Source organism: Rhineura floridana, chromosome 7, assembly GCF_030035675.1.
Source record: "Rhineura floridana isolate rRhiFlo1 chromosome 7, rRhiFlo1.hap2, whole genome shotgun sequence".
Taxonomy (NCBI): Eukaryota; Metazoa; Chordata; class Lepidosauria; order Squamata; family Rhineuridae; genus Rhineura; species Rhineura floridana.
In genome coordinates, this window is record NC_084486.1 from 98760385 (window position 1) to 98785041 (window position 24657).

General features: G+C 43.5%; 1 protein-coding gene across 10 annotated transcripts in view; it reads right to left on the bottom strand.

The window, feature by feature from the left end:
- The window catches only part of SNED1 (sushi, nidogen and EGF like domains 1), a 100480-nt gene that overhangs the window by 49723 nt on the left and 26100 nt on the right, over positions 1 to 24657 (bottom strand). For all 10 annotated transcript variants that reach the window (XM_061636690.1, XM_061636685.1, XM_061636686.1 and 7 more), the window contains exons 2-6: positions 9075 to 9362; positions 8299 to 8439; positions 6298 to 6460; positions 2294 to 2419; positions 390 to 503 (exon numbers count right to left, since the gene is read on the bottom strand). In XM_061636690.1, coding sequence (XP_061492674.1) covers positions 390 to 503; positions 2294 to 2419; positions 6298 to 6460; positions 8299 to 8439; positions 9075 to 9362 — 832 coding nt within the window. The remainder of the gene's footprint in view (positions 1 to 389; positions 504 to 2293; positions 2420 to 6297; positions 6461 to 8298; positions 8440 to 9074; positions 9363 to 24657) is intronic.

The following is a 24657-nucleotide window of genomic DNA, read 5'->3' on the forward strand; positions in this document are numbered from 1 at the left end:
CTATCCAATCCATTATGAGCAAACCAATGTATTTTAAGGTGTTTTGGCAGAAAGTTACCTTTTACGCTTGTTAAGGAAAATATGAATTAGAAAACTAGAAACTTGATTTAGATTAATCACTTAGATTGGCTACTTTAGTTGGTGATTTAAATGATGATTCCAAACAGCCAATGTTTTCAACCAAGCCACCTTGGCTTTGTGCAATGTGTTCCAGAAAATATCATTGTTCGGGCAGGTAGTTTCCATACCATGTCCTGTCCCTGGACTAGAAGAATTGTAATAAAGAGGTTCTATTACAGGGATGCCTTTATAAACACTTTGTCCACCTAGACCTACCCATAAGCTGTTATCTGAATTCCCTGTGTTTACAATTACACAACATTTCTCACCAATTTCACATGCAGCTCCTTTAAATCCTGGGGGACACCAACAACTGAAGCTGTTGATGCCATCGATACAGGAGGCTTTGTTTTGACATGGATTGGAAATACACTCATCCACATCTGGAAGATAATAGGAAGGAAACTAAAAAGTAGGGTATTCTCATACATTCAACCCATCTTTTCACAGAAGGAGAAAAACACTTTGCATGCATCTGTAATTATCCAGGCATGTCTATTATGGACCCATCATTCCCAGAAGTGTGGATTGCATTCAAAGACAGAACAACCTTCCTTTGTATGTTTTTCATTATGCTAAGTCACTTTGGGTAATGTACCCTTTCCTATGGCAACAGTTTAGACGCCTCTGTGGAGAACTATATCGCTGAGAGGTTAGAAAGTGCTTCCCTAAGGTCAGGTCCACCTCTCCAACACTGGATTCCCCTACTATTAGTAGTAGAACTACTAGCACCACTGTGGCAATAATCACAAGGGGCACTTCCAGACTGTTGCTATTTTTGGGTGCGATTCACTTTCATACTTGCAAATTCCAGTACCACATTTATATTTTATTTGAAGGTCTTGTGCAGCAAACCTACTTCCCCGAAAGATTAGACTTCTTTTGATATGGAAAGTGACAGGGAAAGGCATTGAAAAGTGTGGGATAATGTTTGCTTTGATGCTATGTCATTTAACCTCCACACAAACAAATCAGAATGAATGTTCAATAAACAGGTTGTCTGGAAGTGCCTTGGGTCTCCAGTAAACAAAGACTTTAGTGTGCTCCCCGCTCTTCCTGACACATCTCAATATGCAAGTAACTGGGTAATTTAATAATGACAAGATGCCAAAGACAAGCATAAGTAAGTTCTCATGGATATTCTTCAAGAATGGGATCCTTACAGCTAAGAATGGGATAGCTACAGGTTGGCAGTAATAAGGAAGCAAGAGCAGATAGAGAAAAAAGAGTGAAAATGTGAGTATATGAAGAAGCCTTATATTGAGAGGACCACCTAGTCTAGTTGTTGACTAATCTGACTGGCAGTGGCTCTCATGGTCTCACATGGAGACTTTTCCCAGCTTTTAGCCATAATCCTTGTATGTGGAGATGTTAGGGACGAAACCTGGCACCTTCTGCATGCAATGCTCTACCAACATTGGTTGAAACGTTTAGAGTTTTTTTGTTTATAAGGAAAGGGACTGAAAATAAAACTGCCAATATTATAATACCATTTTATACAAATCTATGGTGTGATTCCACTTTGAATACTGTGCACAGTTCTGGTTGCATCACCTCAAAAAAGAATACTGTAGAACTGGAAAAGATTCAGAAAAAAGTAACCAAAACTCTTAAGGTTGGAGCAACACTCATATGAGGAAAGGTTACTGCATTAAGGGCTTTTCAGTTTAGAAAAAAAAAGGGGCAGACAAGAAGGGAACATGATAAGGGCATATGAAATCATGCTTGCTGTGGGGAAGTGAAGTTTTCTCTGTCTCTCAGGACCCAAGGTCACCCAAAGTAGCTGAATAGATTCAGGACAGACATATAGAAATACTTCTTCACACACTGCTGCGGAATACGCAGTACTATGGAACCAATGGCTAACATGAATGACTTTCAAAAGGATTAGACAAATTCACGGAGGATAAAGCTATCAAGGGTTACTAGTCACAATGGCTGTGTATTATCTTCAGTATCAGAGGCAGTACACCTTGGAATACCAGTTGCTGAAGAACAGGAGTGGGAGAATGCTATTGCTCTCATGTCCTCCATGCAGACTTCCCATAAGCATCTGCTTGACCACTGTGAGACCAGAATGTTGGACTAGATGGGTCTTTGATCTGATCCAGCAGGACTTCTTCATGAAGGGCCCTCCACATGAGACTCTGCGCAAGATCTGAGCAAGACTCACCAATATGGCATCGCTTTCCAGTAAAGCCAGCCAGACAAGAGCAGGTGTACGAGGGATTCCCTGTGATGCAGTCCTCAATACATTTCCCTCCATTCAGACAAGGGCGGAGTGTCAGGCACACCGAAGCTGCACGAAGAAGCAAACCCCCTATTCAGCAAATGTTGGCATGGCCAAAGAACAGTTAAAATGTGTTGCAGCAACAGTAACATTGGACTGACCCAATTTCCTTTGCTCTTGTGGCCTTCAGCCCCGTAATTTTGCTTGGTAATTAACAACCTGGGATCATGGATGGAAGTGCCACGTTTATTAAAAACCATACAAGTCAACTGAGCACATCCACATTTAAACTGGATTGACATTTTGTAGGAAATCAAAGTATGATCTTGAAATAGGTTTGAATATAAAAATTTGTTGCTATTTGTTGGCGTTTCTTTTGTGGTTTTTTGTTTTTTTGTTCTCTGCTGTTACATTAATGTTTTTCTTTCATCTGCCAAGAACTTGCATCATTTTGTCCATCAAATTTCAAATTAATGTTCATTTATGGACAAATAATCAGTATTTCCTGCTTATAAATTTTGAACAATGTTTACACAAACAACAGTTTAAGTCAACTCTGTGCCCAACTGCTCACCCTACGCTACAAGCATTCTGCAGAGGCATTGCTCTTTGCCTTTTGTTATGTTATAATATTGCAGTGACAAAACCAAGGATCAAGAATTGGGTAAATGCCAACAACATTCTATAATTGAACTCTTGGGCCAAAATCAAAGTGCACGTGTGTGTGTGCACTTAAAAATAGGCTTAGGTTTTCAAGAACAAAGGGTAAGCGGTGCCAACATGGTTTGGGGGACAATCAGCCAAGATGGGGAAAGTTCAGAAGAGAAAAAAAAATAAGTTCAGAGAGCTATAGGCCCAAGATAGGCACATGAGATCAAGTCTTGGTCTCAGAGCCAGAAGAGAACTCATCTAAGGAACCATGGATTTGGTAAAGTCTGGGTACATGTTTTTGTTTGGAAATATGTGCAGATTATGGGAAATAAACAGTTGCAAGAAGTTGGGCACTTTTGTTAATCTCACACTGCATATATATATAGCCAGTTGAGAAAAACTATTATACATGTAAGAGATACTGAATTTTGGCTCCTCACCAAAGCATGATCTCTATTAAACAGACTTCCAAGTGGCAGCATTTCTAGTAAGACCTAGTAGCATCTTCCTCCTGCAATTCCAATAATCACTTGGTGGGAGATTCACCTCTACTATGGTTCCACCAACTGCTCTCAGAGATGAAATATGGTATTTCACCATTACCCTTTGAGTTTAATCTGCATTTTAGAGTCTTGAAAATGACATAGTCTATATGCACTTGTTCCCACTTGGTAAGAATTCCCCATTCTTACAATATTAAATAGCATGTTGGCAAAACAACAGGTGCAACAGCTAGAAGGTACCCAGGCAATGGAGAAGTCCAGGATGCTTCCAACTGCTCTACGTGCTGTTTCCACACCACAAACTAGTAGGGAAAAAGAGGCTGACCCTGGAGCTTGACCTCTGGCTCCCAACTGCCATTGCTGAAGACACCAGAAGGACAGGAAGAGCAGTCAGGCACCCTCCACCATGGCTGGATAAAGCTCCAGCCTTCATGAACTGCCATCACTGAGGCCACCAGAATGAGAGGGAGCAGCAGCCCTTCCACTGTGCTTACATCCAGCTCCATCACTTGCTGATGTAATGGACTTTGTAACTAAGAAATAGTGCCTGGCTTTGCTTTTTTTATCTCCTCCCTCCCAGCCCCTTCTCCTTTTATGTTGAGTCTTTTTAGATTGTAAGCCCAAGGGCAGAGACCGCCTTATTTCTGACCTTTGTAAATCATTTTGGAAGCTTTTTTTCAGCTAAAGAGTAGAGTAAAAATGCTTCAAATAAAATAAAATAGGCTTTGTTCTTCTTATGAATGTTTGATCCTTATGCACAGCTCTCAATTGGGCCGTCTCCTAATTAAAGAAATCTTAATTAGGGTTGACTCCAACTGTGCCTTTCTACTTGCTGAAGGGTTTTTGATCCAGCAGACATCTCTTCTAATGGAAGAGGAGCGCAGGCAATTTTCAGCAATTCTCCCCTTCAATGACAAATATAAATATGTGCTCCAGAGGGTTGGGGGACTCTCCAGAACAGCATGGAAGGTTCCATGGGAAGCTGCAGGAGGAAGGGGGAAATTGGTTAAATTGCCCCCCTTATGTTAGTGGAGGGCTCTTTAGATCAAAGACTTCCATGAACCAAAGGACTCCTTTGTGGAAGGGCACAACTGGATACTTCTATACATTTTAGATTATTTATTTATATATTAGATTTATATTCCACACTTCCAGTAGGAGCCAATTAAGTTTGCATATGAGTAAAACAAACATTCTGAAGCTAAAAGCACACTTCCTTTGTCTTCAGATGATGGCTTAAGAAGAACCACTCCATCCTATGTGAGAGAGCCTCTTCTTTAACGATGGCTGGCATCCACAGTTTTTCTAGGCATTGATATTAAATATACACATTTGACCCAATTACTCAGGGCACATTTTTAACTAAATTTTTTAAAACAAAATTATCCATCCAACCAATGAAATTATTAAAGCTGAAGTCCTACTTGTGAGAAGGAGTTTTTAAAACCCCAGGCAGTTCCCAATGCCTTTACAAGCCACCTCCTTATTAACCTGTGGCAGGGATGAGAGAGGAAGGGAGGGATCCAGGATCCCAATGTCCTCATCCTATCAGACTACAGAGTATAAAGCAGAAGTGGGAAAATTTTGCTCCTCCAGATGTTACTGGTGCAATCCCCCATCATCCCTGACCACTGGCCACAGTGGCTGGGTCTGATGGGTGTTGGAGTCCAACATGCGGGGGGCGTGGGTTTCCCACCCCTGGACTAAAGGATGGCAGGGTTGATGGTCTCTGCCTAAGCCATGGTAGTGCATGCAATAAGTGAACCCTCAAAATGACCGTTTCCAATTATTACTGAAGAATTTCTAACCCCACCTTCCAGAACACATTGCCCTCACAAGGCAGTTTACAGAAAGAAATGTAGTGTGTTAACATTGTAAAAAAAAAACAAAAAAGCTTAACCTCTTGAGAAAAGGCGAGGTTTGAGTACAGTCTATAGGTTAAATATTTTAATTGGTTAACAATCTGATGACTGAGTAGTTGACTATTTAAATAAATCTGCATATTATTATCAATAAAGATTCATTTTTGAGATAGTGAAGAAAGTGGGAGATACAATTTAAATTCCAGTTAGTGTTAAAAGAAAATGCCATATTTCACATTTTCTTTTTCACCCCATGTTATGGTAATGCACCAGAACCAGAACAGCTGAAAACCAACAAGCATGACCTTGTCTCAATTCAGTTTAAAATTTACCATCATCAATTAAACTAGGGCTGCAATCCTATACACAGTTACCTGGGAGTAAGTCCCACTGAACTTGGTGGGACTTACTTCTGAGTAGATATGTATAGGTTTGCACTGTTGTTCTTTATGACCAATCAACTCCATGATCAATCATTTAGTGGATATCTACTGTTTAAAGTTTGCTGTCCTAGGCCTGAAGGTCCCTTTTACAAATAGGTAGTCCTGAGTCCCATTCATTTCAAAGTGTTCCACTGACATGTTATCTCCCTTTGTTTCATTCTAAACTTTAATTGGCAGTGGCAGAAAAGATCACAGCTCACCAGCAGCCAGAGAGGCACCCTGACTTTTATGCAGCAGTACAGCCATGCTTCCCATATTGGTAGCTTGCACATGACTCCTGGACCAATGCATCCCATGTCCTGCTGCCCTTATTTATTTCATTGCATTCAGATACAGAGGAACAAGGGCTTCAAAGTTTCATTCGCCACACCCAAACTACCCTGACTGCATAGCTGCTGCCTTTTATAAGCCATGGGATTTTCACAGGGACAAAGAGAAGGGCTGGAAGAATTGGTTTGGTTAAATAAACCTAACTGCTGTCCTCTTACTTGTGTTGTTGCAGCCCCCCACTTGCACCTGGGCATCATCGATTCTGAACACCCAGCGCCCGGGGATACCCACATTTGTCGTCATCTCCACGTCGACAATGTCATCAGTGCGGGATCCGGGGATGTTAAAATACCGTTTTCCATCACCGGCATTGAAACCTGCCTAGGAAGACAAGGGCAGAGAGTGAAACCTCTCGCTGGGGAAAGCAGGGCATCTGTGGGGAAAGGCAAGGGGCGTCTCTCTTCCACCACGACCCCAGTGCCCTGCAGAGGAATGGACTGCAAGAACATAAGGAAGGGAAGCATCCAATTTCTCTACATGTTGCTTAGCGCTAATCGTACAACCACTTCCCATCTGAAAATCTCCTGCTTTGGATAGGGTACAGTGTAGTCCCCATCACTATCCCAACAGGTATTTTGCAGGACAGAGGCTAAGGTGGCCCCACTTTGCCATTCTGGATCTTTCCCCATTCCTTCCATATCATGCAGGCTCTATGGCTATAGTATGAAGACACATGATGCAGCAAACCTGCATGCCTGGATCTGGCCACTGAGTGCAGGGAGAACCCTATGTATACTGCCTTGATTTCCATAGAAAAAAAGCTGGGATATAAATATGATAAATGCATTCATAATGCAATTTCATTGAGCAGCCTTGTAAACAGTCATTTGCCTAGTGGTCACCTGTGATAGGTATAATTTCTTTCTGACCACCATGCGAGGAAGCTTTACAGAAGCTACCTCTTTATTTCTTTTAGGCTATAAATGATGAAGGGTGGCTGGCAGCAAGTGCACATTTTTGTAGGCGACTAACTTTCCTAAGGCGTATTTGCAAGGCTGCTTTGAGGTGAATATTCTTTGCCCAGGACATCCATCCCGATGGAACTTAGATTTCAGCTGCTTCAGTTGCACAAGCGAGCGGTCTAGGATCCTTGAAGGCATCCTGGACTGTTCTGCATGTCAGTTATGATGAAAGACCTTGGCTACAACACATACAGAACTGTCAGCATTAAAAGAAAAAAAGTGGGGGGACAGCGAGAGAGATCTGATGATCTACTTATTGCAGCCCTTCTCCCAAATGGCTCTTGGCACCATAAAACTTCAGCAATCCCCACACATCCATGACTCACTTGCTGGAAAGCACACAGAATGCTGAGCCTATTTTCATCCCCATTCATCTGCACAGAGTGAATCCAAGAGAATCTTGGACACTCTCGCTCCCTTCCGTGAAACGAGCACAGCTTTGCTAGCTCAAGCCAAGCAGAAGCCTTTGCCATGCTGAGACACGAGGTGCTCGTGCCGAGGCACTCTATTGCCTTCCGGACTTGGTCCCAAGACGATGGCTGGTGAAAAACTTTTCAACTTCCTCTCTCTCCCTCTTTGGCTGGACTGGGGCAGGGTGTTCCTGAAGTGCTGTACAGTATCCAAAGCATGTGGTTACTGCTCTCTTTACCGCCATAAAAGTCTGCACTGCTGAATTTCTGGGACTGAAAATGGGTCTATTTCCTTTACACCTGCAATTTCCTGCTTTCTGGAGATGCTCAGATGAGAGTGGGCAGCCAGCCAAGCACCCATCAATTAGTGGTAAATTCACACATCCAAACAGCCACCAGTTAAAGGAAGAAAACGGTACACCAGAATGAAATAAAAATACTGAGGAAAGGCTGTACTTGCTGCAGCCTCTGCTGGATGGCTCTTTTAAAAATCTGAGGCAGTGAAGGGAAGGAACTATGAGGCACTGGCCAACGTAAAGAGCTGTGGCTTCTCTATAACAAACCCCCCTATATCGCTTTGGAGAGAGAGACAGAGAGAGAGACAGAGAGAGAGAGAGAGAGAGAGAGAGAGAGGAAATACAGGACCATTATTTAAGGAAACTGGGTCTGAGGGAGGATCACCTTGCTATTTTGAAATGACAAAACAAAACAAAGACTATTGTCTGGACAAATGCACGCTGCGTATTAGAAAGAAGACTTGCTTGCAAGGTGTGACCATGGAGTCTACCTGGGCCGCAATGCCTCCCAGGCCTGCTGAGTCTCCTCCGCTGCTAGCATGCATGCCGGTGGTCCAGGTGATGGACTTGTAGTTGAAGATAGTGAAGGAAAGCATGCCATCAGTGATGAGGACTATTTGGAAAGTGTTCACCTGAAAGAAAAGGAAACAACAACATGAACAGAAAGAATGTCACAATGAACTGCAGCACTGGTGATCAGAGCAAAACTGTTTCTCTGGAAGGTCAGTGGCAAGGCTCCTTAATCCCTTCTCAGAACACAGGATCGACATTGTGCAGAGTTCAGCTACAGGAAGATGCTGAAATCAGAGTCAGAATTTTCAGCAAGGGCATCCAGGCTTTTAATAGTTAAGCCATCTTGCCAGTTTCTGATGTGTTTTCTATTTGGGCTTCTATTTTCTTTTTATTTTATGGTTTTCAATTTTTAAACTTTGTTTTGAATATATGCCTTTTTCCCCCTAAGTCTGATTTGCTACAAAATGGAAAGGTGGAATATAAAAATTGGAAATAAATAAAATATTAACTGCTTTATTACGTTTTGAGCCTGTGCTAACTCAGCCACAAAACATTATATGCAATATACATCAGAGACAGCCAACATGGCACCATCCAGATATTGTTGGATTCCAGCTCCCATCAGTCCCAGCCAACATGACCAATGATCAGGGATGATGGGGATTGTAGTTCAACCATATTGGTTAACCCTGATATATGCTAACAACCCTCTTATCCAGTACCCAACACCAACACACACATCCCAAACTCTTACCGGAGAAAGTGAGCTTCCTCCAAAGAATGTGACACGGTACCAAGTGGCCACAAATACCCACTGGGCAGAGAACTCTGGGAATTCTGGGAAATATTGCCAGATGTCCTTAGTGGCCCTCTGCAAGATCACTCGGTCTTTCGTTTCCCGGTAATATATTTGCCCTGCACGGCGGTTATCGACATCTGCCCAGAAAGCAGCAACTACACGTCGGTCTTTGGAGATGGGGAAAGCCACTGGTGTAAACTGAGAAACTTCTTTCAAAAAGGAGATGATGCCATTGTTGTTGACCTAGACAGAAGAAAAAGTTAGACATGGTGAAAAATAAAGACGGTCAATCAACAATCAGGGGATTTGAATTAAACCCGTTGGCAAAACATTGCTATGTCCAAAGGCTATTCTCTTGCATGCTCTCCATTGATGATTAAAAAGGATACACAGAAAAATTCAAGAAGGATCTATTATTTATTTATTAAACTTTTATCCCACCCTTCTTCCCAGAAGGAACCCAGGACGGTAAACAAAGGACAAAACATTAAAAACATCTTAAAATATCTCAAAAACGTTTTAAAATAAACATCTTAAAAGCATCTTTTAAAAAAATATTCAAAAACCTTTTAAAATGATGGATCTACCCCACAAGACAGGTCTCAAACTTATTTTAGAAAGTTTTTTTTTAAAAAAATCAAAGTATGTATTCCCTTTCCCAGCCTTTGAAATGCAGGCATGCCACCTTTCTAGCCTGTAGATGAAAAACTGTGTGCCAAAGAACTGCCTCTCCTTTCAGACATCTCCCTTCCTACTCTCTCCATTCCTGCCACTTGCTTGCTGCATATGAGGGCTAGAGAGCCATGGCCCAGGGGTCTGGGAATGAAAGCAGAACAAACCATGCCCTGTTCTCCTGCCGGAGAGGAACAGCTGAGAAAACTGCAGCAGCCACAGTGATTTGAATAAACAGGGTGCAGTTCATTTGGGTCACTCTTACCTCACAAGCCAGCAGGAGTTACCATTCATTTCCTCATTTTAAAGAGGTAGAAGGATTTGTTCTGAAGGGCTACCAGATGGAGAAGGCTTTTAATGGTTTCTTTGGTCAAAGCAAAGTCACTGAAGTATACACATGAGTAGCTCTGTTGGAGCAGGAGGCAAACTACCTCCCTCTCCTTTAGAAGTAAAACCCTTTCAAGTAGAGACGTTTCTACTTTGCCACACTATTTCATTCCTTACTTCTCTAGACAGTTTTACCCCATTTACACAGCCGTGTTGATTAATATCATACCCTGGGCTGACAACTCTGTTGTGTGACTGCCACAGGAAGTAGGGTAATAATGCGGTATCTCAAATAGAATTTCCCACAAAGAAAGAATCAGGAGCAATCTGCAATTCAGAGAACACAGCCCTCATTTGACTCTACAGCTCAGAATGCAAGTGTGGGCTGCGTCTTTGAATGTTCAAAAACTGCCTGAAGGTAGCACGTCAGGGACAAGACTGGAACGGAATCATATTCCTTAACCTGCTAAGCTTTCGATGGGCAAGGAGTATCTGATGTGAGTATGCATTTAATCATGCAGTCTCTCCCCTACATTCTGAACTGGTGCAGTTCGAGGGGGAAGATAACATGTGTTGTTTCCCTGGGCCGACAGGCCGGCTCACAGTGGATGGATTTTGCCTATGTCCCAGGTCTGAATACCATAACTGGATGTGGGAGACATTTTCCACAGTCATATTGAGAAGGTTTCCTACTCCATTCTCGCCAATATTAACTCTGACTGCATCATCCAGAGCAGGGATAGGAAAGCTATGGCACTCCAGATGTTGGACTCCATGTCCCATCAGCTTCAGCTGGCATGGCCAATGGACAGGTATGATGGCAGCTGTAGTCCAGCAACATCTGGAAGGCCACAGCTTACCCACCCCTGATCTAGAGCTATTTGCTTTGCAAATGCTGTCATGCAAGGCACTTATCTTTAACTGTAGCCGTTGCAATCTTGATAGCGTGGGTTGATTTGTGCAACCTGGTCCCAAAGCAGGTCTGGAGAGGATAACCTTAATTCTGGAATCTAACATAAACCAAGTTGTTGCTGGTTTAAATTTGCTTTTATTAGTATCTTTCACATTGTTGGTTTGGTTAATCACCTAGTAATTTAAGCATATTATGGTTTCTGTAGTGTGTACGTCTGATAAAGTAGTTTGACTCCAAAGTTGGCAAGGACAATTCTAAGACAAGGAACAAGTGGGTTCCTAAGTTAAACCTCAAGTTCCATTGAGTTTGGCTATGCTATGCTGCAAAACATTTGTCAACAGGTCTTTCTCTACTGTAGCATTTTCCAAAGCAGGCAGGGAAATTTGTAATAATGAGCCCCCATGTCTGGCATGCCAACATTTTTGCTAGCTGTGCCTTGTTTACCACCAAAAGGAGCATTTCACAAAAGAAACCCAGCACAAGTTAGTCCTTTGCCCCCCAGGAAACCCCCTCTGACTCGGTGATTCCTTCGTGTTCCATATGCACACAAAGACCACTCACTTCTCTGGAATGAGAAGAAACCACAAACTTTCTGAACTCTGGCCTGTACAGAAAGGAGCAGGAAAATTCTGCTGGGGAAAGAAGCTGAGGCCTTGTTTGTGGATGGAATGTAGTCTGAAATGCAGGTGTGACATGGGGGGGGGGAGATAGGAGGTTGTTTCACCCTGGTGAGCAAACTCAGAACTCAAATAATGCTTTGTGTATGTGCGCGTGAGTGGCTAGTCATGGGCTTGGGATCTAAGTAGAGCCTGTGAATCATCGCATCATTGTGCAGCTCAGCACAGCAAAGTGAAGGCAGGGTCCAGTGCCTCTGTGGATGTAAAACAGATTAAAGGCAGATTAACTGCAGGCAACATAAAACGTGGATGCATTCTGCTTTGGAACAGGTACAGTCTAAAGAGCATTTGTTGGTCAACAGAAGGTGCTACAATAAGGGCTAGCTCCAACCAACCAACATTACATTCCTCTTAGGGCTATCATCTAATTAAACACATTCTAGTGTTGGATCGAGGCATAGTCATGCTTAGAACAGCCCCATTGAAATCAAAGGGTCATATTTAAGCATGGCTAAATCTGGATCCAACACTTAGTCAATTAATCATAGGTATTTTAGTCAATTAATCTATTTATTAAATTTGCACATCGGTAAAAATAATCAAGAAGCATTGTTTTTAGATGATGAGCACATATAGCAGGCATCATCTTAGCAGAGGCATCCCCTCCTATGTGAGAAGAAAGAGGGATGCCTTTTTTAAAAGATGATTTATTATTATTTATTATTTATTTACCAGGGGCTCTGCCCCGCACGCTTCACACACCAATCCCAGACTGTCAAGGGAACTTTCCCCCTCCCCCAATTGCCCACACACCTATCCCCTAGGTTGCCAATGCACCTCTCCCCCAGGCCACTGAGGGATCTTTCATCCTCCCCCTTCCCCAGATCACTAAGGCACTTCTTCCCCTCCCTCAGGTTGCCAAGACCTTCTCCCTTTGTGAGGAAGGGGGGGTGGCGGCAGCAGCAAACCAAGACACTTGCTGAGGGGCTGCCCTGGCCTGTTGCTCTGTGGCTCACCCATGCCATTATCCATCGTCACCTGCTCTACCACTCTACAGTCACTTGCTTGGTCTCCTGCTCTCTGGCTGGTGTTGCCTCCTTAGCTGCCCGTCCTCACCTTCCCCCCTCCTTCCTCCCACCTCATGGCCTGGAGGAAAGGGAGGCCTCGTGGCAGCAAAGCCAAGGCCTCCCAGAGCTTCCCCAGCTTGCTGCTCCGCAGTTTGCCCAGGCTGCCACCCACCACTGCCCTCTGGCTCTCTGGCTCTCCACCCACTCGCTTGCCCTCCACTGTGGGAGGCCAGGTCATCACCCTGTAGTGCGCAGCGCACCTGTCTGGGGTGAAGCGAACTGCAGAGTGATCCTTTGAAGTTTACATTTTTATGTATATAAGATTTAGGCTATTCCTATTGCTCTTAATATACATATGAAAATATATGTAAGTGGTGTACAGAAGGGGAAAAGCAACCAGAAATGTTATAGAAATATACAAAAAAACTCTGTAATACAAATACATGCATAATCCATAATACAAATTAATCAATGCGAAAACATTTCCCTCGCACTTCACTCAACATCTCTGAATCCCCTGGCTCTCACCCAGGACTCTCACCCTGGTGCTTGACATTACAGGTAATCTTAGACTCTGGACTTAATGGCTTTATTGGGGATGGGAAGCTTTAGACAGCCATGTGTATATTGCTATAGTTGTGAAACACACAATAAACATTTCTATTATCTCCCAAACCCACCACCTCCATTCCATGCTCTACAACCACTTCCATATTTTCAATACATTACAGCAAAAAGTAACGAAAGAGCAGTTTATCAGCCCCAATTAAAAAAAGAAATACTCCGAGAGTGTGCAGTTTCACATTTTAAATTCATTTAAATCATAGCATCATCATGAATGTAGGAATAAAACAGGGTTTGCTTCTGCTGCCCTATAGCTAAACATATTTACTTGTGTTTAAACAACATTTTATTGTAGAAAAGAATAATATATTTTATAAGTAAATTAAAATGAACATCTGTGACCGTGCACATGCCTGGCCAGCAATTCCCTGGCTATAAGAACTTTTTAAAAATAAGAAAGGATGCTGTGCTGACCAGTGTCAGCTTTGGCACAGCTTGGCATGCCCATGCCAGCCTAGGTGCTGACACACAGGGCCTGTTTGCCTTCATCATCTACCACTCCTTGGGTGGTCATTGTGACTGCATGGTCCTGAACTTCAGCTCTGAGGTTTAGCCCTAGTTGCACCCCTGTTGACATCTGCAGTTTTTGTAAGTACTTGTATTTAAACTTGTTTAAAAAAAAATCTGCTGTTGGAGCAGCTTTTTAGGTGATTACAATTTTTTTGGAAAAATTAATCTAATCAATTAATCAGTTGGTCAAGGCTGCAATCCTAGGCACGCTTACCTGGGAGTAAGCCCCATGGAACTCAGCGGAAATTACTTCTGAGCTGGGAGGGGGGAGAAAATTGATTCAGTTCACATTTAGAGCTGAATGCATCAAATTCTCACTTTCCAAAACAACATGAGAACCAAAACACAACCATCCTTCAAAATTCACACATCCAATTTTTGCTATGCAGTTTTCCAACCAAACCATGCTTACAAAAATGCATATGTTGGGGTAAATGTGTATAAAACTGAATATCTTAGTGAAAATAACATACAAAATGCATTATATCAGAAGAAATCGCTTGCAAAAATGTGTACATTAGTCAAAACTGCTAACAAAAATGCATTTACTAGGAGAAACTCACACAAAAATCCCAAGGTATGGTCTGACAGCACTTGAAGCTGCCACCTTGCTAAAGGTAAGCAGGTCTGGGTCTGGTCAGTATCTGGATGAGAGACCACTTGGGAACCACACGTATGCTACCCTGGGTTCCTTCATGAAAGAAAGGTAGAATATAAATGTAAGAATTTTCATGACGATTTTTTTTTTTAAGATCACAAACTGCCACAGAACTGCATGTAAGACAGGAAAAGTGAGGAACTGAGAGAACTGGACTTAACAGGTCTTTCCATCCCTCCTTCTGCATAGGGATGCATAGTATACCGCTGTAAACACTGCAATCCTAATTTCTGTACTTGTGTCATAAGGCTTTTGATATTAGATGAGACTACAGGAACCACTGATAATACAAAATGGAAAATGGAAATGGTCTGCCTTCAAGTCGATCCGACTTATGGCGACCCTATGAATAGGGTTTTCATGGTAAGCAGTATTCAGAGGAGGTTTACCACTGCCTTCCTCTGAGGCTGAGAGGCAGTGACTGGCTGAGAGGGAGTGCGCTTCATGGCTGTGTGGGGATTCAAACCCTGGTCTCCCAGGTCGTAGTCCAACACCTTAACCACTACACCACACTGGCTCTCTGCTGATAATACAGTACATGGCCAAATTGGATTATTGCAGTGTGCTCTACATGAAGCTACCTTTGAAAGTCTTTGGAATCTTCAGCTGGTCCAGAATGCAGCTGCAAAGATATAGGTGGGCATGCACCCATGGGATCATGCAACACCAATTCTGCAAGAGCTGCACTGGTTACAAATCTGTTTCCAGGCCCAATTCAAAGTGTTGGTGTTTACCAGTCCTAAATGGCTGAGGACCAGGAGACCTTAGGGACTGTCTCCTCCCATATCATCCTGTCCACTCCCTAAGATCAGCATGAGAGCCCCTTCTTGGTGTCCCAAGATGAGGCCACCTAGATTATGGAACACTTTGTTCTGTGAAATATGGAGGGGCCCCTCTCTCAACATTTTTTGTCAGTCACAAAAGACCCATTTTGTTCCAGCGGGCTTCTATTTTATATGGCAGATCATGTTTTTATGCTTGGTTTTAACGGATCATCCTGTCTCCTGCAAAGTCAACCTTTCGTTATTTTGACTTGGTTCTGAACTTCTTGCTATACGCAAACAAAAACACAAACTAAATACTTATCAGTCTTATTCAGGCGTTCAGACAACTTTTATGTACAGAAAAACAAAAGGGGGAGCAGGGGAGCGCATTGCCAGGTCCAGCCCTCTGGCATATCACCTTCCTAGAGTTTACAGTACTCCATGAATTTGAGGGTGAAGATCTGAAGTAGCAAGTTTCCTCTACTTGTGGAGACTCTGCACATGATCTATAATCCTGCATCATCCCACAAAGAGCCTTCCCTCCTTCCTCAAACTCATGGAGGGATGAAATATTATGAAGGTGATGCACCAGAGGTTGTGGGGCTTGGAAATGGACTCTCCCCACCCTCTTATGCATTTCCTTACAGGTATGGAAATAGTCTGAATGCCTGAACAGGGCTATCCACAGTGTGCCACACCTGCAGCATGGACTTGATCTGGCAGACAGAACAATGAGGTCACATCAAAACATGCAATTGCATCTTTACAATCATGAAAGTCATGCTAGATTTTATAAAATGTAAGGAAGAAACCAATTAAAACCCAAAGAAACAGAACTGGCATAGGCAAAAGATGAAAGTGCCAATGTCACTTCTGGCACAGTTCATGAACATTATTAATTGGACACATTTAAGATAACATCTTATGACTAAAAACAAAAGTAGAATCCTATTGAGATTAGTTCATCAGACTCGCTTTGTCAAATTTATAATTGTAACAAAATCATGCAAGGTACTGACATACAGTGAGCCTTTGTTGTTTTTTGGGTTTCATATTAGAGAGATAGAATTCATGGTGGGTATAAGGGTGGAGGGTGAACACTGGGCAAGAATGTAGCTGAAAGAAGGAGATCCATTTACAAGGAAAACAGAGGCTTTCAAACCTTATTATTTCATATATCAATAGTCTGTTTAAATGACCCCACAATGCCCTAACACTGCCTGTTTTTTCACTCCAAAAGGATTACTACCCTCACCAGGTATGCATCTCCACATCTTGCAAGCAAAACAAGGTAGCTTCACTTATGGATGTATCTGCGAACACAGCAGTTTAACAACAAAAGAAGAGCAAATTCTAACAAATTAATACTTGGCTATTTGATAATATTTGCCACTCAATTGACCAAGGCTTTTTTAATGGTCAGATATCAACCCTACATTGATGAAGCATGTTTTCATGGAGAACAAGGCTATCAAGGACTACTAGCCATGACGGCTGTGCTTTGCCATCATAGTCAGAGGCAGTATGCTTCTGAAAACCAGTTGCTGGAAGCCACAGGAGAGGAGAGTGCTCTTGCACTCAGGTCCTGCTTGCGGACTTCCCATGGGCATCTGTTGGCCACTGTGAGAACAGGATGCTGGACTAGATGGGCCACTGACCTGATCCAGCAGGCTTTTCTTATGTTCTTAAGCATTTTAAGCAAATATTATTTTATTCGTTATTTATTTATTAAATTTATATCCCACCCTTCCTCCCAGTAGGAACTCAGGATTTTGGGGTGGTGAGGACAGTCACGAGAAGAGATGGTTTTGTACAATTCACCAAATGACCTGGGGATGCATCTGAAATATGTTGACAGTCAGAAATTTGGATGAGCAAAGTTGATTTATACTGGGTCACTCTGAAGAAAGGTTGGATGGAAAGGATGCACACATGTGATAGCCTACTCACATGATTGTTTGGTCACATCCACACCATACATTTAAAGCACTCTTAGATCACTTTAACTGTTATGATTTCTCCCAAAGAATCCTGCTAACTGAAGGGTCCCAGCACCCTTAACAAACTACAGTTCCCAGGATTCTCCATGACTGTTAAAGTGGCGTAAGACACCTTTAAATATATATTGTGGATGTGACTCTTTGAGCCCAGAGTAGCTCTAGCTTTGCTAACTGAAAACCACAACTGCCAAATGTTAATGGGTCCTGAATTTAGATAGCTAAACAAGTTTTTAATAATCTCACCAACAGGTAACAGAGGTTCTATTTTATATCACTCAGACAAAACTCTGAGAGAGAGGGATTGCAAGATCACCTCAAAAGTTAAAAAAATCATACTGCTTGCAACCCTTTTTGACATTCTTACTTAAACTGATATATATACACTTTTCCTGACAAAGGTTGTATGCCCAATGAATTTTTCACACATTGCAGTTCACTATTGCTTTGTTTTTCAGCCTGGGAAAACAACAAAACAAACAGAACCCCTGGATATTGTGGATGTTAGGGCTATGGCTTACCCGAACATAATGCTGAAGAATTTGGTATAGCAACCCCTCAGGTCAGCATTTTGTATGAGGCAAACCCTTCTGTGTAAACACATGTTGAGTTATTGCCATGACTAAGGGGAATAAGATTACTGTTTCATAAATTCTTAGTAACCGTTTAATGTCCACATGGGAACATTCTTCCTATTATTAAAGCAATATGGGATGAAGTAGAAGCCAAGATTTTCAGAAAGAGCTGCCTAAAGCTAGTTGAGATTTTCAAAGCAACCCAGTTTATTTAGATGCCAAGAGCATATCCACAGAAAGAAATAAAAAACTAGGAGGTCATAGCAAACAGCCACTGCAGGCCTAAGCATATTTACATGGAAGTAAGTGCTGCTGATTTCAATGGAATTTACTTTCAAAGGAGTGCACTTGGGTTTGAGATTTTAGTTTGTCATTTAAGAGATACTTGCTTTGCATGTCATGAGTTATTAGAATGTTCACAAAAATCTCTGAATAAAATAGATGACACATGGAACAGCTTTATTTGCCACTGCATAGCCTGGAATGCAGTAATGCCAATGCATCCACAAAATACTTGTGCATTTTCCATCAGTAGTCATGTGCAGAAATCATTTTTGTATATATACACAGGGGAAATGGAGAAAGCACCCTTATGATATAATGTCAAAATGTGAAAGGGATATCAGTTCAGAGGGAAGGGTCATAGGTCAGTGGTAGAGCATCTGCTCTGCATGCAGAAGATCCCTGGTTCAATATCCAGGTAGCGTTGGGAATGTTTCCTGTCTGAAACCCTGGAGAGCCGCTGTCATTCCCGGTAGACAACACTGAGCTTGTTGTACCAATGGTCAGATGTGGTATAAAGCAGCTTCCTATATATCTCTCCATTCTTCAACTAAGACAACTAACAGCTCAATCTTAAGTAAGCTTCCTTGAAAATAAATGCTAGCAGCATGTATTTCCATACAGATATGGCTTAGGAATGTGGCTGCAAAAAAGGCAAATGCTATTTTAGGCTGCATTAACGGAAGCATAGTTTCCAAATCGTGTGAAGTACTAGTTCTCCTGTATTCAGCACTGGGTAGGCCTCATCTTGAGTACTGCACAGTTCTGGACATGGCACTTTAAGAAGGATGCAGATGAACTAGAACAGGCTCAGAGGAGGGCAACGAGGATGATTAGGGGACTGGAAACAAAGCCGTATGAGGAGAGACTGAAAGAACTGGGCATGTTTAGCCTGCAGAAGAGAAGACTGAGGGGAGATATGATAGTACTCTTCAAGTACTTGAAAGGTTGTCACACAGAAGAGGGCCAGGATCTCTTCTTGATCGTCCCAATGACAGAATGACAATGGAACCAATTCCCTAGGGAGGTGGTGGGCTCCCTAACACTGGAGGCCTTCAAGAGGCAGCTGGACAGCAACCTGTCCGGTATGCTTTAAGTTGGATTCCTGCATTGAGCAGGAGGTTGGACTCTACAATTTTATGATTCTATGTAATCTAATCCCACTCACCTAGAGATAGTTGTGAACTATGATCCTAGACTATGAGCTTCTGCACACTTATTCAATCTGACTATTCACCCATGTAGTCTAACAGCTTCTATTTTCCATGGCGAGAAAATAATTCCCATGAGTTTAAGATGGTGCTGAGGAACTTCACATGCAAATACTGTATGGCAATACTAAAGAACTCCTCTTGATTGTTCCAAACTTGCCTGGTATATACCTTTCTTGAAGGGATAAAATCTGCATTCCCCTGTGAGCCAGCAATGTACACATTCTAGGCCTACATATAGTCCAGTATAGAGTGAGCTTATCTGGAGATGCTCCTCTCATTTATATTTTGTACAGTAGGCTGTACACCCATCTACATTTTTTTTAAAAAAAGTCTTTAAGATGTGGCTTCCAGTTTATAAATAACTTATTTTTGAAAACCACCGCATCCAGATTCTGTTTGAAAATGCACATTTCTAAATTAAGTGCAGATGCATTCCATGTATGTACAAAGTAGAGGTATATGATTCGCAAGATCCACACTTAACAAATATTCCAGGAAGCCACATCAGGAAGGGGTTCACAGGTTTTCCCAGAGAGTGCCCCATTTCTAATTGTTGCCATTTGTCAGAGCTCCAGAGAGCCACCTGCTGAATACATGTGTCATAGATGATGCATTCACGCAGAAACTGCTTTTGGAATCTATAAAAGAAACTGAGCAGAAAAATGATAAACACAACATATGAAAGCACAACAATTAGGAAAAAATCTAAATTAAACCCAGAAACATCATGGAGGAAAAAAAAGAAGCTCCTAAGCCAAATAAAACCTAACCCCCAGAGAAGGCATCCAACAAGTAACACACACACCCCAATCTGGACACCACCCACGGATCTCATGCGAGAAACATAATCCATTTTAGCAAAAATGGCAGTTGGTGGTCTTACACAGCAATGGACCTCTCCCATTTACAGTTCAAAATTTTCCCTTTATCTGGAAAAGTCACAGCCCCACAACTGAACAAACTGCTTTACTTATTCCAAATGAGCTTTTGTCACATCCCAGCCAATGTCTTTCAAGATAAAAATAGAACATTTCCAAGCTTCATACAATGGTGCAAAGAACAGCACAATATTCTGGGTGAACCCTGCAGCTTATTAACACTCATGGGGGAGGGGGAGGCAGGGTGGGTGGGAAGGACAAGAGAAACAAAAAGTAAACAACAGTTTAACATACTAGGAAACACATGGCACCTTCTCTAGTCAATGACATTTAAGAAAGCACAAAAACAGAGTTCTTCAATAGCTCAAACAACTGGCAATACATGATCCATTTGAAAACTGCACAGGCCTCCCCCTGCTCCTGCCAAGGTTACACTGATTTTCTGTTAGTGGGAAAAAAAAAAAAAAGCAAGTGCTGCTTAGGCATGTTCTGAATGTGACATCTTAAAGACTAACAAATGTATTACAATCAGCTTTTGTGGGGCAAAGAGGGCACTTTGTCAGAGGCATCAGCTACAGATTTGTTGAAGTGTCACAGGCCTGTGGTGTTTGTTTGTTTTTGATGCAGGCGTTAACACAGCTACTTTCCTGCACTCTTATAGTACAACCACATGCATGGCTACTCAGAAGTAAGTCCCACTGAATTCAGTTGGTGTTGCTCTCAAGTCAACGTGTAGAGGACTGCAGCCTTACTGCAGATCAGACACTAAAACCAAGGACCAACAACTTTGAACTCTTGTCCTGCCCAGAGTGCGAGACACCAGACGGAGGTGAGAATGGAATTAATTCCTGTTTTATTAGAGTAACGGTTACTTCAAAGGCAGTGCGTTTCATAGACTTAGCTATGCTAACTCACTACAGTCCCTAACTAAGCTACCTGGGCGTACTATGCAGCATGTGAAGAAAGTTGACTCAGCAACCGAGTCAGGGGGGTGACGCCTTAAGTAGGGAAGGTCTCCGCTCATAATCTCTGACTCCTGCGAAATCTCACCTTCTCGCCGACCCACTTCTCACGGCGTCTCTTGCGGGGTGAAGGGGGGCGAGCCTCCGCTGGCTCATCTGACAGTAGAGTACATTTTTTTTAAAAAAAAGTGTTTTTAAATTTGCATATTTGTATATTTGTTTTTAATGTATTTAATTGTTGTAAACCGCCCAGAGAGCTTTGGCTATGGGGCGGTATACAAATGTAAACAATAACAACAACAACAACAACAACAATACAGGCTCAATAGGTGCCAGCTCGGCTTCAGGAGGCGGGAAAGTGTTTGAAGTGCCAGGTGAAGAGTCCTGGGGGGGGTGGAGTTGGCATGCACGCCAGGTCATCCTCCAACGTCTCTGTTGGGGCGTCTGTAGGTGGAGCGAGGTCTGCTTCGGCAGGAGAACTGTCCATGGGAACTGGCAGACTGTCAACTATACCCCCTCCCTCATTGTCCTCAAAAGCCTCATCTACCTTTGATTCCTCCCCCTGCTCTGTCTGAGGAGGCTGGGGCTCGACTGACTCCCCTCCCTAATCCTCCTGGGAGAGCTGGGGCTCAACATTATCCCCTCCCTCCATGCACCATTCCCCTCCACCCCCGAGGTCTGGGCTTGCTCGGGTAGGCTTCATGGAATTCTCTAACCAAGTTCGGTGCATGAATGTCTTTAGCTGTTTCCCGAGAATGTTCTGACAGATCATACCCCTTCTAGTGTATTAGATACTGGAGTCGACCCCAGCGCTTCCGCGAGACTAGGATATGTTCCACTTTGTACTCCTCCTGCCCATTCACTGTGAGAGCGGGAGTCGGCTCCACTGGTGCGCGGTGAGGGTCGGGGGAATGTTCCAATGTCAGCAGGGATCGGTGAAACATTGGGTGTATTCTGAAGGCAGGGGGCAGCTTCAAGCAGAAGGCCACTGGGTTGATTTGCACCTCCACTTCGAAGGGTCCCACTCTCTGATCCTCCAACCAGTGGCAGTGACCCTCCGTAGGCAAGTAGCGTGTAGACAGCCACACTCTGTCTCCCACTTGAATGGAGGGATCCTCCTGGAGATGCTGGTCTGCTGCCCTTTTGTAATCCTCCTTGGCCCGATCCAACTCCTCTTTCAGCAGCTGTTGCATTGCTTGAAGCTCTTGTACAAACTCTGCTGCCGCTGGGACAGAAGGGTTAGCTCGAGGGGCAGCAAAAGCTCTAGGGTGATATCTGAGGTTGACGAAGAAAGGAGTCTGTTGCATGTGAGTGTGCACGGCATTGTTATAAGTGAACTCCACCAGGGGCAGGAAAGACACCCAGTTGTCCTGCTGGTAGTTAACGTTAACAGCGCAGGTATTGCTCTAATGTGGCATTAACCCTCTCCGTCTGCCCATCTGTCTGCGGATGATGGGAAGAGAAGAGTCACAGTTCACTTTGCACAATGTGCCACATTGCCCACTAAAAACGGGCTGTGAATTGTGTTCCTCGGTCGGAGACCAGGCTGTCCGGGAGCCCGTGCAAGTGGTACACATGATGCACATAGAGTTGGGCCGTTTCTTTAGCATTTGGAAGTCCTGAGCACAGAATGAAGTATGCCATTTTCGTAAAGGCATCCACCACTACCAACACCGTGGTCTTGCCCTGTGAGGAAGGCAGATCTGTGACAAAGTCCATGGTGACCATTCACCAGGGACCTTGGGGAGTCGGAAGAGGTTCTAGAAGCCCCACAGGCTGCCCTGTAGCATGCTTGGCCCAGGCACAAGTGGGGCAGGATTGGACGTAGTGTTCCACTTCTCATTTCATCCTAGGCCACCAGAAAACCCTGGTGACGGCTTGTAGAGTTTTGTAGACTCCAAAATGCCCCACTGTGGGGGAGTCGTGACACTGACGCAGCACCTTGGCTCTTACTTCCCCAGGCAGCACATACATGGCCTCATGCCGATATAGCACCCTGTCTCTCAGTGGGACCCTTCGCTACTCTTAGCGGCCTGTGTTGCCAGCTCGGAGCACTTCTCTTTGGCAAAGGCATCCTGCTGTTGCGCCGCTTGCAGCTCTGTTACCCAGGATTCTTGACATGTCCCCACCAATATCTTTTTTGGGGGGATGATCAGTTGAAGGAGTTTTGGGAGCGGGCTCTCTAGGTATTCTGGCTTGTGGGACAATGCATCTGTTCGTTTGTTCTGCGCTTGTGGAATGTAGTGGATTTTGAAATGGAAGCGAGCGAAGAACTGTGCCCAGCACACCTGCCTCTGGTTTAGTTTGCGAGTGGTCTGCAAACTCTCCAAATTCCAATAGTGTGTACCTCAATCTCGTGCTGCGCTTCCTCTAGATGCTGCTGCCAAGTTTCAAAGGCATCCCAGATGGCCAACAACTCCTTTTCCCACACAGTGTAGTTTTGCTCAGAACTGGTCAACTTCTGCGAGAAATAGGCACAAGGTCTCAGACCTCCCCCTTTTTGTGCTGGTTGTAAAAACCACTCTGATGGCGACGTCCGATGAGTCTGTCTCCACCACAAAGGGATGCGTGGGGTCCACGTGCTGTAGAATGGGCTCCGAAGCAAATCGCCCCTTCAACTCTTCAAAGGCTTGCTGCATGGCTTCTGTCCAGCGAAAAGGACCTGGACACTTTAGGCAGTCCATGAGAGGCGCCGTTTTGTCAGAGTAGTTTGCGATAAACCAGGGGTAGTAATTGGCAAACCCCATGAAGCGGTGTAAATCCTTCTTGGTGCGAGGAGGTTGCCACGTGAGAATGCAATGGACCTTGCCTGGGTCCATCTCTATCCCACCTGGTGAGATATGGTACCCTAAGAAGTCCAATGTGGTCACATTGAACCCGCACTTCTCCAACTTAGCATAGAGTTGATGTTCTCGGAGATGCTGCAACACTGCTTTCACATGTTCTTTGTGCTCCTCAGGGGAGTTCGAAAATATTAGGACATCATCCAAATACACAGTCATGAATTGGTCCAAATAGTCTCTAAAGATGTCGTTCATGAAATTTTGGAAGACCTCTGGTGCCCCAAACAATCCAAAGGGCATCACTAGATATTCAAACTGTCCATAATGGGTCTTAAAGGCAGTCTTCCACTCGTCTCCCTCCTTTATTTACACCAGTTTGCAAGCCCCTCTCAGATCAAGCTTGGTATAGACCTTGGCTGAGAGCAATAGTTCCAGCATTTCTGTGATGAGAGGCAGGGGATAGCTGTTGGGGATGGTGATCTGATTTAGCGCTCTGTAGTTATTATATGGACGTAGCTCTCCATTCTTCTTCTTAACAACCAACAGAGGTGCCACAGCCAGGGACTGAGAGGGTCGGATTAAACCTCTCTTCAGGTTCGTGTCCAGAAACTCCCTCGGTGCTGCCAACTCTGGCTCTGGCAGGGAATAAATGCGCCCAGACGGGATGGGCGCTCCCGGCATCAAGTTGATAGCGC